Here is a 17259-nt window from a genome sequence, read left to right as displayed (position 1 = left end):
TACAAGTGATAAAGGACACATCATCCATTCCCTCACTTTTCTCCCCACTTGTGCTCTTCGAGACACTACAGACTGGTTTGACTCACTCAATAAAACCAGATGATGTAGTTGATCTGCCTTCTGTGCAGTCGGCGCCCTCGCCCCATGAGCATGCGGTCCATCCCCGGCTCACTGCCACCATCATCTCCAGAATCAGACGCTGCCAGAGTGCAGCTGGTGCAGCAAAGGTTCACACTCTGCGGGAATCTAAGCAAGGGGAAGAGGCAGAGAAAGCACACTAAGGATCTGTCTTTATTTAGGATATGTCAAGGAGGTCCTCTCCGGGGTCCGCCGGCTGACGCCAATGCTACTTATTGCTAAGCGCAGGGTAGCGATCCATTGAGATGGGGCGGGCTCCTATGAGGGAGGCGCGGCTGGAACTGCTGAACGCATCCTGGGAACTGATGCCCGCATGAGCCCGACCTAGAGAAATTAGGTCTCCCCTGACGCACTATCTCCGAACACTCAGTGACTTGGGGGATCCCCCCTGCTATAACATTCTCTCTCAGGAGATATACTATCTTACACCTCTCCTGCCTGGCGCCAACTCGCCTGTACGCCCCACTGAGCATGGTGAGCGACTTACCAACTTGGTTTGACCAGATGCATCTACTTCAGCTCTAACCAACATTTTACAGGCGGATCAATTTTGAGTGACTATGTCCCTGTTGAATCCTTTGCTTGTCTTCCCTACCACTTTCCTCCCCCCCTTTTTATCTCGCTTACATTTTGCAAATCGAAATGTTACTCTACGGAATAAAAGCTTTATTATATAAATGCTTTTTGTCCTACTGCTTTGTTTGTTGTAAAACTCAATACATAAAAATTGAAAAAGGTTGTGTCTTTACACATGCTGCCCTCAGGGTCCACCTCTGGGTGCAACGTGGAGTTTTTGATCGCTCTACACTGAGATTACAAGGTGGCAGAAGAGAACCCCTACTCGCACGATACCATGGACATAGCCATAAAGTGTTTGGACCAGGAATAAAGTTTTAGATATTATTTGTTAACATTTCTCTAGCCCGGGGTAAAAAGGGATCTCGGAGCATCCTGCTTCGAGTACACTATATGGTACCCCGGAACACGATCATTGTCATGAATGCTAGCGGTAATTTGCTGTTATTCTCCTAATGTTGATGGGATTATTTTAATTAGGATTATTAATATGATTTCATACCACTGTACACTGATAAATATCATTGCCTCCAATGTGCAGCCATAGAAACCGAATCCTCAAGGATGTTCTCACCACCATACAGAACAGAGCAGCACCTGAAGGGGGCCGGTGAACCCCTCTCGCCCCGCGCCATGGACCTCAGTCTGGAGAAGGGCAGCGCTCAGGCCAGCACGTAAGAGATTGTCAGCTGCTAGGCTCATATGCTGCTGTTTATAGCCTTGGTTTCTTGAATGAATTCATAATCAAAAATGTTTAGATCTAATAAGATTATACAACTCTGAATTGCCAGGCTTTGCTATTGGCTGAACGAGAAAAGAATTCCAGTGTCCTGCTTCTGGATTGGAGCTTAGCTTTGCACATTCTCATTTTACATTTGCAGTTTTTATTGGCGGAACAGATAGAAATACATTTTCCTGGATTAAAGACCGTTTTAAAGCAGGCACAATGTCACCCAGTTTTAACAGAAAGGGGGGCTAGAGGAAGGGTAGGGCCCTGCAAGGATTTGCTCCCCTAGTGAGCGTATCAAACTCAAAATGGAACCCTTGGGTCTATTAATATTGTTTTCATAGCTTGGAACCTAACCATGGTGAAGTGCGCCTTTTAAAGGACGGTTTCCCTCACCCACCTTACATGGCATGCTTCATCATTGTGAACCTCCTCGACACCGTGATGCCTAGTCACGGTATAGGCTACAAACCCCTCACTGAGAGAGAGGAACTCAGGGACGTTTTGGTGAAAGAGAGGTATAATAAATACCCAATTGATGAGCTGGGGGTGATGAGGGGCAGCTGCGCAAGTGAATGTGATGATTAAAAGTAACTACAGGGCTCGTAAATAACTTTATTGGGATATCCCTGGGCTAGGATTAAAAAACAACAAGGCACTGTGGGAGTAATTAAACCTGCTTTAGTGTCACAAAAAGGTTGACATGTTTCAGCCTGTAACCCTCAAATGTGTTGCGGCTTTCTTCCGGACCCAAAAGTTAGTGCTGCTGCTCAAAACGCTCAAATCAAAAGACAAATTATATTCATAACATTTACGAAACCATCTAGTAATTCTATGAGAAATCACAAGGTGGATTGACTGGTGGTAACCGGCTATTGTCGGGGATCATGGCTCAACTCACGCCCTGGCATGGGGCTCAGAAGGCTCTGTTCTTACAACGAAGATCCTGCCCGCCGTTCGCCACGCCAAGGATATGTTTCTTTATTCATGCACTGAATGACCTAACGAGCCATCACTTTCAAAATAGTTCAACTGATCCACTCACACTCCAGGAGATTTTGTTGCAAGGTTTATTTAATCTAGTGAGTAACAGCCATCACCTTCAAAAGCTCACAAACCAACACGTTTCGACCACTTGGTCTTGATTACGGTTAGCAGTGATCCACCTGTTGAGTCTATTTATACACATAAGCCCATACTGCCTGTAATGATAAACCGTAAAAATCAAACAAGCAGTAATGATGCATTCTGGGAAGTGTAGTTTACTAATTATAGTGATTATTAATTAATTTGAGAAAAAACTAAAATAAGCATACAATTTGTACTTTTCATGAAACCCTCATTGGTCTTATTGTCACTTGAGGTTTTTCTGTTTGATTATTACAGTTCAGAAAATCGATCTTGGCTCTGTCGTGAATTGTAATGTGTATACTACTGGGAGACCTGAATTTGTATAGACTTTTGGAAATAAAAGAATTATGACTTACCCGTGAGTGCGACTCGACTTGTTGTCAAGGTTTTAGGAATCAATAATACTGTGTGGCTCTCCCGTATTTGGGACCGCACTGCCATAGAAGCGCCATAACATCCAGCAAAAGGGAGCCGCTGATGAGACACACACACACATATATATATTCACTGAAGAAACAAAACAGGTTAAAGTAATGTTTTAGTTCGGTGTAATGTTCAGGAACAATGTATCGTTTTCATTAAAATTCACCAGTTATAGTTATCTTAAGTAAACCACTTGTGCCCTAAGGTAACTATAACTTGCGCCACCACCATCCATATTTTTCTCATCAATAATTCCACTGCAAATGTTGCAGTGATATTATCAAGGATGTCATAGAAGATGTTATGAGTGATGTAATATGTGGGGTAATTAGCAGTGCATGGCGAGGGCAGACAACACAGGTTTCCCTGCCCACGCTGGTGCGGGCAGGGAAATTGCTATGTCCTGGGGGGTAGGCTCCCCAGGACACAGCCAGTGAGCCATCCCTGGGAGATGGGGTCCCTATCGACATTAATGGCTCAGGGAGGGGGGCAGCATGGCCCCACTTCCTTTTCAGAAGTTTAAGTTCCTGGGGGGATGGGATCCCCGGGGCCTTTAGAGACTTGGAGGGGGGGCGTGCAGCCCCCTTCCGGTTAAAAGAATATGTCGGGCCCTGTGAGATGGGATCCCCAAGGCCAAAAACAGCCCGGGGAGGGGGTCTGCCTGCCAGTCTCTTTCTGAAGAATATGTCAGGCCTTGGGTAATGCGGAGCCATGTGCCCACCTCCCCCTCAAGATTACATCGGTCCCGGGGATGGGATCCCCGGGGCCGAAATCGGCCAGAGTGGGATAGCGCATGCCCCCCTTCCTCCTAAAAGTTGTTGGGCCCTGGGAGATGAAGTCCCCGGGGTCAAAATCGGACCGTAGAGTGGGCTGTGTGCAGCCTTCCCCCCCATAAAAGATGTTGGGCGCCGGGGGATGGGGTCCCCAGGGATGAAATTGGCCTGAGAAGGACCATTTAGTGTTTGAAAACATGACAGATGTTTCATTAAATGTACAATTACATTCACACACCCTCACTGATGACTGGCCCTCTGAGGTTCGTTCGTGGGTTGCATTGCGTTAGATACTGAACTTTGCCAAGTTAACCTTGGCTGATGCTGGAGGCTTTCCTTTAACCAGTAAAGGATTGTTGCTGTGTAGAATGGCTCCAGAGTGGAGAGATGAACAGACCATGCACAATCTTTTCCCAAGAACTGATCCCGCTTGACTGAAAGCCGTATAGTGGCAAGGGGTAATTGTCTCTCATTCTTCTGGTATCATTGGATTATTATGTATCAGGTGATGTCTCATCCCTCCAGTGTGATCGCATTAGCTATTGTCTGCCACTCATCTGGGGAATTTCCCATCTCTGGTTGCGTGGTCTTTTGTTCCATGGTCTGTGGCTGAGCTTCTCCGTTACTTTCACTGCACAACAATGCTCATTGTAGGAACACAACCGATCCATGCTTATGTTATTGTCTCCCTTGTGTTGTTTTGCCCTAAAGGCTATTTTTTATGCCCAATTGCCTTCTCGCTGAATAGTGAGCTGGCAACTTCTGTTTTGTTTCAGAGGAAGATCCGGTTTCCTGCCTTTCTCAGACTCTGTATTTTCAAGCTTATCTATTCAGCCTGTAAATCTCTTGGCTCTGGGCTGAAGCCCCACAGAGATCAGCAGCCCAAGCTACTACACCATATCTTTTAGGCTATCCAGGGAAGGCCTGGTGGTCCGTTCCTCCTCGCACATGGTTTAGGGTTGAGAGCGATATCCACCGGAGAGGGGTTTACGAAGAAAGTCTTTGTCTCCCTCTGGTAGCGCATCAGATGCTTGGAATTAGATAGGTGAACGGAATAGCATGCTTGACACACAATGCTCAATATACTCACAGAACTAGCCTAGAAAAGTCCCAAGCAGGCTTTTATGGGTGAGGCAGAGCGCTATAAAAGTACAATGTAAAGGTACTGTCCTGGTGGTGAAGGGCTCTCTGAAATGTGCAAATCGACTCCGACTTCTGGAAGACCATTTACCTTTTTCTAAAACGACTAGCATTGGGCGGGACTGTACGTTGTTGCATCTACTGTGTGGTTGTGCTGAGTCTCCACTCTTTACACTACTTCTCTACTCCCTTCATTGCTCCTATGAAGAGATTCTTGCACAGGCTGTAGGTGGGATATCTGTTTGTTGAAGAAAAACCTCTGGGGTGACTGAAATCAGTAGGTTCAAAACTGACAGCGGCGTGCCCACCTTCAATAATCAATGATTGAGGTACGGGAATACATGTATCCCCGGCCTGTGTAGATGGGCCGCGGCCACCAACCTCACCTTTGTAACCACTTGAGGAGTGGAGGTGAGGCAGAAGGGTAGTCTTGCATGGAGGCGCTCTACCCCGCCTTGAACCATAGGAAGCTTCTGTAGGACTGCGCGACCAGAACATGAAAGTATATTTCCTGCAAGTTCAAGGACTCCATCGAGTCCCCGGCATTCAGGGCGTAAAGTACCAGGACGAAAGTCAATATCTTAAACTGGTCACTCAGGAAGGTGATCAGAAGCCAAAGGGCCACGATCGTCCCAACTCCTCCATTTTATTGTTGGGTACGGGTAATAACAGGATGAGCAGCCCCCTGTTTTCTCTGCCTCCATGACTGTCTATATCATGATCTGTAGCGCCCAATGGTCTTAAGTTATAGCACATCAGCTCGGCAGGAAATATCGAATTCAGCCGCCTGCCGGGTACATATGGCCACGTGGCGGTTAGAGGGGTTCTTTTTTGTGTTCTGCAGTGTTGGGCTCCTCATGCGCCTTGATCAACATTTGGTGCATTAAGGAGCATTTGTCACATGATTTCATGTCCTGTTCAGAACTTAGACCCGACAGACAGACATTGTGAGGATCCTTGACGGACATTTGTTATCTGCAGTCGAAGCACGGCATGAAGCTTATGAATTATTTTGAAAGGGACATTTCCCTAGCACCCTGTATCTTGTTTAAAATGAAATTTTGGTGATAAAGAAAACAAGCAAAGTTGGGAGCAAAGCTCCAGATTATCCACCAATAAGAGGATTACTGAAGGTAAGAAAGATGTTGATCTTCGCAGACTGAATCGAAGATGCACTTTGAGGGCATTTATATAATCGAAATGCATCACAATGAAGCCATTGACCAAGGAACCATGTCTTCAGTCCACGATGGACCCTGTTCTTAGGGGCATCAGAGGCAGCATGGTCTGCTTTGCCTCAGCCATGGGAGTTGAGGTTGGTTGCCCCTGTCCCAGGGTTTGTTCTTCTCTGGATCAAGGGCAGCCCCTTCACCACTTCACTCTCATTGATAGCCATTGCGAGCAATCACAGGCTTCTCAAGGAGGTAGTGTCGCAGTGCTCGGGCTCAGGACTCGTCAACCACACAGCGCAATCAATGGTTTTCTAACCCTTACTTTCACAGAAGTAAACTACTTTAATGCACACTAGAACGGCGTACACAACATGCGATAGGTGCAAGGGCTCCTGGGCTCTGAGTGCTGGCTGGGCCACTGTCTGCTATCTCCCTGTGATCTCTTTATCTGGTCTAGGTTGTTCTCTCGAGGGAGGGAGGGAGGGAGGGAGGGGGTGGAGTGGGGCGGGTTTCATGCAGTAGTGTTGTTATTGCTCAAATGCAGATCGCCCCCTCCAGTGAATATTGTGATCACTTTCAGTTACGCAGTTATTACTTAGTTTCATTCCTTAGTCCTTACCATCTGCGGAGGATCCAGTCTGGTTGGGAACCACCCTTTTTTTCCTCTATGCATCTTCTCTGTTTCTAAGAAGCGCACAAACTGGCATCTCTGTCGCGGTTTCTTTGTGGACTGCAAGCACATGCCCGACAGAAGTGTCCTTGGCAAGGATGTTGCTTCACGACTCCGATGGCTGTAGGCAGCAGTCTCCGCAGGAAGGGACAGTGTTCCCAGCAGACATCTGGATCACACATGGAACAAGTGGGCAGCAGCTTTTAGATTGGTGTGGCATCTGCTAGGGCGGATATACTTCTACCAGTATGGTCACGCACAGACTGATCACTGACCTTCATTACAGCCACACACCGGCTGAACTTCCTTTGAGCAACAAGCCAATGGTTAAGCCTAAGGTCTTCTGCGCACTATCTCTAAATACAAGTTGTGTTTCTTCTGGGCCACCATGGCTGCGTAAAAGCCACTCTTCTGCTGGGCACTACGGCTGTATAGGCTGCATGTACTCAAACCACACCCCAGACCAGGCTTCGGCAATCTCCAGGTTCTGTTGTCATAGTTCCCTCTGGGAACCTCTCTTGGAGATTCTGTATCTGACCGACACTGGGTACACAATCGCTCTCCGCAGTCCTCCTCTTTTTGGGTCACTCTGCACCAAGCTCTTCCCGGACAGTCACAGCTCCTGCAGGGTTGGCAGGCTCCTTCCCTCTTTCAGCAGGCAGGCTGATTTCTAGGTACTCCAGGTTAGGAAAACAACTCTTCCCCCTTGCCCATACTCTCCTCATCTATGGAAGCAGAAGTGGAGGGTGCTCCTTCTCCCACATCACTGCAAAGACCTGGAACAGGCCATACTCCCCTCTTCTATGGAAGCAGAAGTGGAGGGCGCTCCTTCTCCCACACCGCAGCACAGACCTGGAACAGCCCATACTCCCCTCTTCTATGGAAGCAGAAGTGGAGGGCGCTCCTTCTCCCACACCGCAGCACAGACCTGGAACAGCCCATACTCCCCTCATCTATGGAAGCAGAAGTGGAGGGCGCTCCTTCTCCCACACCGCAGCACAGACCTGGAACAGCCCATACTCCCCTCATCTATGGAAGCAGAAGTGGAGGGCGCTCCTTCTCCCACACCGCAGCACAGACCTGGAACAGCCCATACTCCCCTCATCTATGGAAGCAGAAGTGGAGGGTGCTCCTTCTCCCACACTGCAGCAAAGACCTGGAACAGCCTCTCCACGCACCTCCGGACCATCGCCTCACTTCCCGAATTCCGAGTGGCCTTGAAGACCTGGCTGTTCGAATAAGCCTCCGGGGCCTGCAAGCACCTGGATACCCTATCGGGTAATTAGCCACACTTTATAAATCCTGATTGATTGATTGATTCCATCTAAGGTAGACTTGGGTCATGTTCCCTTACCTCTGGGATGTTGGCTAGCATGAGCTCTATTCTGCAGAACAACAGCAGCTCCTCTTCTGGGTTGTAAAGGTTCCACCCCCTCCCCCCCTTTAACTTCAAAACCTCCCCCATCAGTGAGGTACAAGTGAAAAATGACAAAAATACAGAGCCCGTCCGTGTTCAGCAGTGGTTGGCACCACTGTTCCCTACTCAGTGTGACCTGCAGGGGCAGAGTTATCTTTAAGGCAGGGCATAGCCTGTCCTAGTGATGGGCAGTGCAGCCTCGTCTGAAGTCCAGTGCGCATGTCGAGTTGGAAAGATCTCGGACTGTGCCAGCAGGCAATACAGCACAGGCTCCCTGGTCTCCTTTAGAGCGCTGGGTGTATCTGACCCAACCAATCCTTGCTTTGGTCTCATGCAGTTTTAACTGTAAAATGCATGAGAGTAAAGCCTGGATTGGTGCTGGGCAGGGACGCTTCTAAGGCAGCACAGGGGAGGGAAGATTAAAGGGCAGTACCAATCACTGTGTTTTCTTAATTTTAAGTCCACAGTGATTGGTCATCCTTCTTTAACGTTGATGCAACAACGACGATGCTTGTCACCTTTTCCCATCAAGCACAGCGCCTGATACAGCCTTGTGCATGAAAGGAGTGGAGAATTGACTGTTATTTTCAATCAATTCCAGGAGAAATGTAAGCGAGCCTGATTGGTAGTAATCCCCAACCGTCTCCACCCCCAGCCTCATCCTGGGGCGCAGGCGTGCCACCCTAGAATGTGGTCAGGCGTGGAATCAAGGACACCGCTGGTGCCCACCTCCAGCCTGTCCTAGTTCTAATGCCTGTTTCCACCTGTAGATCGCAGTCATAAACCGCCCTGGTTTATTCTTCTTTTTCTTGGTGGGAGCTTGTTCAGTAATTCACCCATTAACTGTCCTTTCTCTACACTGGATCCAGTCAGACCGGATTCCTGCAGGTGCATGGCTTCCATCCAATCCGAAATCCACTTGGCCTGCGCGGTCAGGTCGCACAGTTCAAAATCCACTCAGTACGGCTTCGTCATTGGGCAATTTCTGCTTAGCCAGATCTTTGCTACACGTACATGGTAACACCTGCCTTTTCTTTTGAGGCCATTCAGGCCTGTGCTCAGGGGTCCCCGGGGCTGCGGTATGGTTTTGAGGCTGGCCTCAGACCGTGAGGCTCATGGTGAGTTTTCTGAAGCTGTTTATTCTCCCCATGGGGGTCTTAACCAAGGAACAATAGTGGTTCCCTTTGTAGAGCCGAGTACGCCATCCCGCTATCCCGCTATACCACCAGCACCGCCCAGCGCTCTCTCTGGTAGTTTGAAGCACCTCTCCCGCTGGTAACCAGTCTCCTGCAGGGGTTCCTGGGGAAGAGTAAAGAAAAGCCCCTGGTCTGCCATTACTGCAGACAGAGCACTCTGTGTGCCTTACTCTGTCAGCAGCGAGTTCCAAAGCCCACTCTACACCCCCGGCTCTTCACTCTCTATCGGTATGTGGCGGGTACTCCATCCGGCTCTCCTAGAGGCGAGAATGTGGATGGAACAGTTGTACGTCAGACCACCAGGTCTTCACCACACTGCAGAATCATGGTGTTTGCCTTTCCCAAATTCACTTCACATTCAGGGGCCTCAGGTGAGAAGGAGTCCTAGGGCCCAGTGTGAAGGACGATGGGAGAGTGTGATGGGTGCAGTTCACACCTGTGTCTTCAGCCAGAGTACCTCTTCCATCACGTGGTGTCTTCTAATGTACCGCATAGACACACTGGTGACGGGGGAAGGCAGGCTGTGATGGAGTGTAGGGTCTCAGTGTGAAGGACGATGGGAGGGTGTGATGGGTGCAGTTCACACCTGTGTCTTCAGCCAGAGTACCTATTCCATCACGTGGTGTCTTCTAATGTACCGCACAGACACACTGGTGACTGTTAGGCAGGCTGTGATGAAGTGTAGGTCTCAGTGTGAAGGACGATGGGAGGGTGTGATGGGTGCAGTCCCCACCTCTCTACCTGCAGTCCCTGTCTGTGTCTTCAGCCAGAGTACCTATTCCATCACGCGATGTCTTCTGATGTACCGCACAGACACACTGGTGACGGGGGAAGGCAGGCTGTGATGGAGTGTAGGGTCTCAGTGTGAAGGACGATGGGAGGGTGTGATGGGTGCAGTTCACACCTGTGTCTTCAGCCAGAGTACCTATTCCATCACGTGGTGTCTTCTAATGTACCGCACAGACACACTGGTGACTGTGAAGGCAGGCTGTGATGAAGTGTAGGTCTCAGTGTGAAGGACGATGGGAGGGTGTGATGGGTGCAGTCCCCACCTCTCTACCTGCAGTCCCTGTCTGTGTCTTCAGCCAGAGTACCTATTCCATCACGTGATGTCTTCTGATGTACCGCACAGACACACTGGTGACGGGGGAAGGCAGGCTGTGATGGAGTGTAGGGTCTCAGTGTGAAGGACGATGGGAGGGTGTGATGGGTGCAGTTCACACCTGTGTCTTCAGCCAGAGTACCTATTCCATCACGTGGTGTCTTCTAATGTACCGCACAGACACACTGGTGACTGTGAAGGCAGGCTGTGATGAAGTGTAGGTCTCAGTGTGAAGGACGATGGGAGGGTGTGATGGGTGCAGTCCCCACCTCTCTACCTGCAGTCCCTGACTGTGTCTTCAGCCAGAGTACCTATTCCATCACGTGGTGTCTTCTGATGTACCGCACAGACACACTGGTGACGGGGGAAGGCAGGCTGTGATGGAGTGTAGGGTCTCAGTGTGAAGGACGATGGGAGGGTGTGATGGGTGCAGTTCACACCTGTGTCTTCAGCCAGAGTACCTATTCCATCACGTGGTGTCTTCTGATGTACCACACAGACACACTGGTGACTGTGAAGGCAGGCTGTGATGAAGTGTAGGTCTCAGTGTGAAGGACGATGGGAGGGTGTGATGGGTGCAGTCCCCACCTGTGTCTTCAGCCAGAGTACCTATTCCATCACATGGTGTCTTCTGATGTACCGCACAGACACACTGGTGAAGGTGAAGGCAGGCTGTGATGGAGTGTAGGCCTCAGTGTGAAGGACGATGGGAGGGTGTGATGGGTGCAGACCCCAACTGTGTCTTCAGCCAGAGTACCTATTCCATCACATGGTGTCTTCTGATGTACCGCACAGACACACTGGTGAAGGTGAAGGCAGGCTGTGATGGAGTGTAGGCCTCAGTGTGAAGGACGATGGGAGGGTGTGATGGGTGCAGTCCCCACCTGTGTCTTCAGCCAGAGTACCTATTCCATCACGTGGTGTCTTCTAATGTACCGCACAGACACACTGGTGACGGGGGAAGGCAGGCTGTGATGGAGTGTAGGGTCTCAGTGTGAAGGACGATGGGAGAGTGTGATGGGTGCAGTTCACACCTGTGTCTTCAGCCAGAGTACCTATTCCATCACGTGGTGTCTTCTAATGTACCGCACAGACACACTGGTGACGGGGGAAGGCAGGCTGTGATGGAGTGTAGGGTCTCAGTGTGAAGGACGATGCGAGGGTGTGATGGGTGCAGTTCACACCTGTGTCTTCAGCCAGAGTACCTATTCCATCACGTGGTGTCTTCTAATGTACCGCACAGACACACTGGTGACTGTGAAGGCAGGCTGTGATGAAGTGTAGGTCTCAGTGTGAAGGACGATGGGAGGGTGTGATGGGTGCAGTCCCCACCTCTCTACCTGCAGTCCCTGTCTGTGTCTTCAGCCAGAGTACCTATTCCATCACGTGATGTCTTCTGATGTACTGCACAGACACACTGGTGACGGGGGAAGGCAGGCTGTGATGGAGTGTAGGGTCTCAGTGTGAAGGACGATGGGAGAGTGTGATGGGTGCTCTTCACACCTGTGTCTTCAGCCAGAGTACCTATTCCATCACGTGGTGTCTTCTGATGTACCGCACAGACACACTGGTGACGGTGAAGGCAGGCTGTGATGGAGTGTAGGGTCTCAGTGTGAAGGACGATGGGAGAGTGTGATGGGTGCAGTTCACACCTGTGTCTTCAGCCAGAGTACCTATTCCATCACGTGGTGTCTTCTAATGTACCGCACAGACACACTGGTGACGGGGGAAGGCAGGCTGTGATGGAGTGTAGGGTCTCAGTGTGAAGGACGATGGGAGAGTGTGATGGGTGCAGTTCACACCTGTGTCTTCAGCCAGAGTACCTATTCCATCACGTGGTGTCTTCTAATGTACCGCACAGACACACTGGTGACGGGAAGGCAGGCTGTGATGGAGTGTAGGGTCTCAGTGTGAAGGACGATGGGAGAGTGTGATGGGTGCAGTTCACACCTGTGTCTTCAGCCAGAGTACCTATTCCATCACGTGGTGTCTTCTGATGTACCGCACAGACACACTGGTGACGGGGAAGGCAGGCTGTGATGGAGTGTAGGCCTCAGTGTGAAGGTGCAATATTGAGTGATGGGTGCACTGTGCTCTGCAGCTGCTGGTTCAGCCTGCTTCCCTTACTCACCGGTTTCATGAGACAGCCAATGATTCTTACTCTTCAGAAAAAAACCTCAAATTACTTCTTCTCAACAAATACCTGAACCCTCCCTCCTAAAATAATCAACTTCCCTTGATACACTTCTCCTTTCCACCATCGTAGAGCCGGACACCATCTATTGTATATTATTACCCTGTATGCCTATTACTTTTCTCCTCACATGTATTGCCTGTGAATGTTGCTGTGCACACCCTGTGCAGCGCTCTGATACCTTCGGGTCAAGTTCACGCTATGTAAAATTAAAAAATAAATAAATGACAGGAGCCCACTGTGCAAAGGACCTTAGGAGAAGGTTATAGAAGGTAATGGGTCCTTGTGGGGCCCTCGCTGCATGCACTGACCTGTAAGTGAAGCTTCAAGATCCAAAGCAGTGCGTGCAGGTAAGAGAATTGAAAACTTTACTTGGTACAATTTGCACTCTTAAATAACTAGAGCATATTTAATGCACCAAGATGTGGGGTGATCTTTGTTTTTAAATATTTCAAGTCTTCACGTTCAGAATTGCTTTCTATACCGTTTTCCTTTCTCTCAAAGTTCTTTATTAAAATTAGTTTTAGAATGTGCCATTTGCTTCTATTTTTTTCAAACGTTTCTAAGAGTTCAGACCACTTTGATCAGCTTTATGTTACTGGGGCTCGCTCGCTTACTTCATAAAAGTCTTCCCAACTTTCACGGCCAACCACTTTGAAATGACACCAGCCGCCACTGCTCTCTTTCGTGGTCATATAGAACTTGAAACTGGAACAACAATTGGATTAGCGGGGTACTACATTTATACAGTCAAGTGCAGATGTGTATCCACTTTCGGCACTTTCAAGGTTCAAGTTCATTCCCTACGTGACAAGCGCCAGTCCCTTCTGACTCAGATAAGATGATGCCGATACCTAGAAGTCGCCCACTTCAACATCTTTTTGATTCAACTCTGGCCAGAGCCAACCTGCATTTGGTGATGATAATAGTGGGGAGGATTTTTCCACCCAAAATGATGATGACAACTTTTACATTGACTTACAAGAGGCACTTAGACTAGACACGTGCCCTGACTAGGTTGGTGTCCCCACTGGTCCCTCTACTGCAGAGTCAGTGTCCTTCGCTGTGGTTATTTGAAGGGCAGCTGAGGTGCTAGTTCTGATAAAGGCTTCAACCTGCAGATCTCTCACACTCAGAATTTCCCACAGGTGACAGACGGTGCAGTATTCCCTTGCTCATCGGCAGGTGGTATTGTGCGGCTGCGTGTCAAGTCCATCCCACCTCAAACATCAGGGCCGCTGTATGTGCGCTGTCTCCTTCCACTGATGTCAGTTCCTTTCTTTCCACACCTACTGATACAAATTCAGAGCTTGATTCCTGTCATATGTGACAGGGAATTTTATCCACCAAATCCTTAGTGTGGGCAGACAATGTCTACAGGTTTTAAACTGTGCCGTAACTGCAACTGACAGATGTGGTAACAGACACCCACAACATCTGCTTATGGGGCCTCGGCTCCAAACACAACTTTGAGTCCTATCCGTATTGTGCTAAGATGAACTAGAATGCTATCTGTGACCTAAAGACAAAATTCACCATAGGTGTTTACATCGTTCGACCGTTCACGATCGAAGTTGAAGGCTCTGTGGTCCTTGTCAAAGAAGTCTGCTCCCAAGGCCGCTCCAGTGACCAGTGGACATCCACGTCATTGGGTTTCAGGGTAGTCTAAAAAATACACAAGGAAAAAACGATCAAAACATGGGTCTCCCTTTTCCCACCACTGGAAATGCCGCAATGCTCCTGACACCTCTAGGCCACAGAGTCATTACCGCCAAGTGCAGCCGATTCCAACTCTAGTCCCACTTCGGCCTTTCCCTGAACAGACAGCAAGGCCACAACAGCTCCAGCAACTACAGGTGTCCATGGAAAAAATATTTAGTTCCACATCAGATCCTACTTGCGTGCCTTTGGGCTGCACGATTCGTAGGGGGCCTCCAGCCGTCTTACAGTTGGCGAGTCATTCCTCGATGCTGATTGTGTACCCCGTATGACAATTGATCCCATTCTGTGGGATCAGGGCTGCCGGCTTTGGTGCCACCCATGCTTCTGACCCTGATTCCACCCTCAATGCTAACTTCGACTATTCAACCACAAGCTCCAGTTTATGCCCATTCTGAACCTTACCCTTATGCTCCACTCTATGATGTGGGAGACAATGATTAAGAAGCTGACAATCAATATGGTGAATAGGGTAACTTTTTTGATGACCTCCAAGATGCCCGTAGTCTGGACACTTTGCCCAATATAGGCCTCTCCTCATCTAACCCTATGGCTACTGAGGAGTCCCTTCTTTTATCACAGTTACTCCAAGGGTGGCTGAGGTAATGAACCTTACCTTACTCAATCGAGAAGTTAAAACCAATGTGTTGTCTGAAGTTATAAACCCTGCTCAATCCAGCCGGAGCCTCTACTCTCCTTAAATGTGGGCTTAATTTATATTCTGGTGGGGACCTGGGCAAAGCCAGGATCTTGCCCGCCAGTCAGCAGACATGTGGCGAGATGGCACAGGCCTGCTCCTATAGATCCAGACTTCGTATTGGAGCAACCTACTACAGAGAGCTTGGTGTTGTAGGCATCTACCAGTCGTCTTAATCCCAATTCCTTTTCCATCACCTCGCCTGACAGAGTCTAAAAGGATAGTGACATTTGTGTAACGGATGTTCTCTTCGACAAGCTTTGCACTCAGTCAATACGATGTGCCTCCTCGGCAGGTATTCACGTGTTATGGGACAGAGTGGCGGACATCAGCTTTATGGGACACAGTGGCTGACCAGAGGAGCTCTGCTCAACCTCACAGAGGCTCGTTTTGGATGGAGAGGATGCTGCAAAATACTCAATCCGATCTGGTCTGATCTGATTGAGTACCCATTGCTTGGGTAGGGCAGTGGGTACCAGTGTAGTGCTTAGGCACCACGCCTGGATTTGCTCCACAGGCTTTGTATCTGACCTATAACAGTCCCTCATGGGCATGCGCTTCGACGGCTCAAACTCAGCCCTTGCACAGTTCAAGGACAGTGAAGCCACTGCCCACTCTAGCCTTAGCTCCACCAGTTTGGCAGTTTCCCCAACAGCAGTGCCGCTTTTGAGGCTTCAGTAGGGGCTTCTGTTATATTCTATATAGACTGGCATGGTTCCAACTACAGATGCAGTTTAAAATGTTGGGGTGGAATATTGGGGAGATTGAAGCTGGAGGGCAAACAGAGCAGTTGAAGCTGGCAGTGACTGCCAGGGCTCGTTCTTACTCACTTAATAAAGTGACTTGTATATGTACGTGTGTTTGCTTTGTTTGCCCTAAGTTGTCAGGGTATGCCCAGATGTGGGCCGCTTGCTCACTTTGCCACTGGATTCAAGCTAGCCTGGCTGATGAGGGGTGAAACCCCGAAACCGGTCCCAGATGCTTGTTTCCGGTCCAGGAAAGACCTGGCTTAGCAGTTCGGGCTGGACTGTTTCCATGAGGCTCAGGGTCAGGACGAATTTGCATATGGCTGGGTCTGAACTGGGGTGGCTAGTGAGCTAAAGAACGATGATGGATTCAACCCAGATCTGTGACTGGGGGTGAGTGTCTGAAAAGTTTCAGCGCTCCGTCCATCATCTCCTTGTGTTTGATTTGTCAGCGTGTCACCATCTCAAAACTGAAGACGGATGGGATACAGCGTTTGGCGATTTTAGACATCTTTTGTGAACCAGGTCAGACCAGGTCACCTGTCCACCATCATCTTGGTCCAAGTCACCCTGGCTGTGAGGTAGTGGGCTGGCAAAAAGGAAAGAACAGTTGCCTATGCACTAATTTAAGGTTAAGAGAGCCTTAATTTGATTTACTGTTCCCACCAACGCAATCAATAATGTGTGTTGATAAGGGGCACGAGGGAATCGAAGGAGTGCCACGTGCATCTTTGGCAACTGTAGTGCTGCAGAAAGCCAGCATGGAGGCTGTGTGAGAGTGTGGTGGCAAGATTGGAGCAGCGGCCAATAACTATTGCATGTGTCTAGCCAGATTCCAGCGTGTTCACTATAAACGGGTTAAGCTCTCACCAGCAGTAAATCTGGAAGTGGTTGAATCGGGTGTATCTCCAACCTACCCCAGGTGCGCCCCGTTTTTCCTGTGGGCAAAGCACGAATTATATGAGTGCGTCCTGATTAGTCTGAAGCTGCTCATGAATTAGAACATCAACTTTGATTTGTGGATGTAACAAGAAGTGATGCACTGACACTTGCAAGTTATTGCTTCCCAGTTGTATCTTCAAACAAGTTTGTTGCTGGATTAACTATGCTTTCATGTATTCCGCCAAATTGACAATGGTGACTACTTTACTTATTTTAGACAAAGCTGCACATTCAGTGCATCCTCCTCCCACATTTTTATCTTGAGGATATTAGAGGGGAGGTATTTCTGGGAAAAAGGAAATAAGCCATGTTGAAGCATAGTTTGGGTGTAAAAGGGAGTTAAGACATTATTGATGCCTATGAGGGAAAGTAGTCGGAGTCGGATTATGAATTTTTGTATGCCATAAGAGTGATAGAGGAAAATTATGACAGGCACGTCAGTGTAGTGGTTGAAAGACACAAGGTGTTTTTCCTGTGTCCAATTACTGGGTGAGAC

At 48.9% G+C, this 17259-nt stretch overlaps 1 protein-coding gene across 2 annotated transcripts in view; it reads left to right on the top strand.

Annotated features, from left to right (window-relative positions):
• Positions 1-17259, top strand: part of ARMC9 (armadillo repeat containing 9) — a 542713-nt gene that overhangs the window by 483786 nt on the left and 41668 nt on the right. For both annotated transcript variants that reach the window (XM_085635734.1, XM_085635735.1), the window contains exon 23: positions 1256-1388. In XM_085635734.1, the coding sequence (XP_085491860.1) occupies positions 1256-1388 (133 nt within the window). The remainder of the gene's footprint in view (positions 1-1255; positions 1389-17259) is intronic.

The sequence above is a fragment of the Triturus cristatus genome, chromosome 11, assembly GCF_964204655.1.
Source record: "Triturus cristatus chromosome 11, aTriCri1.1, whole genome shotgun sequence".
Taxonomy (NCBI): domain Eukaryota; kingdom Metazoa; phylum Chordata; class Amphibia; order Caudata; family Salamandridae; genus Triturus; species Triturus cristatus.
The sequence above is the reverse complement of the archived record's forward strand: the minus strand, read 5'-3'. Positions and strand labels throughout refer to the sequence as shown.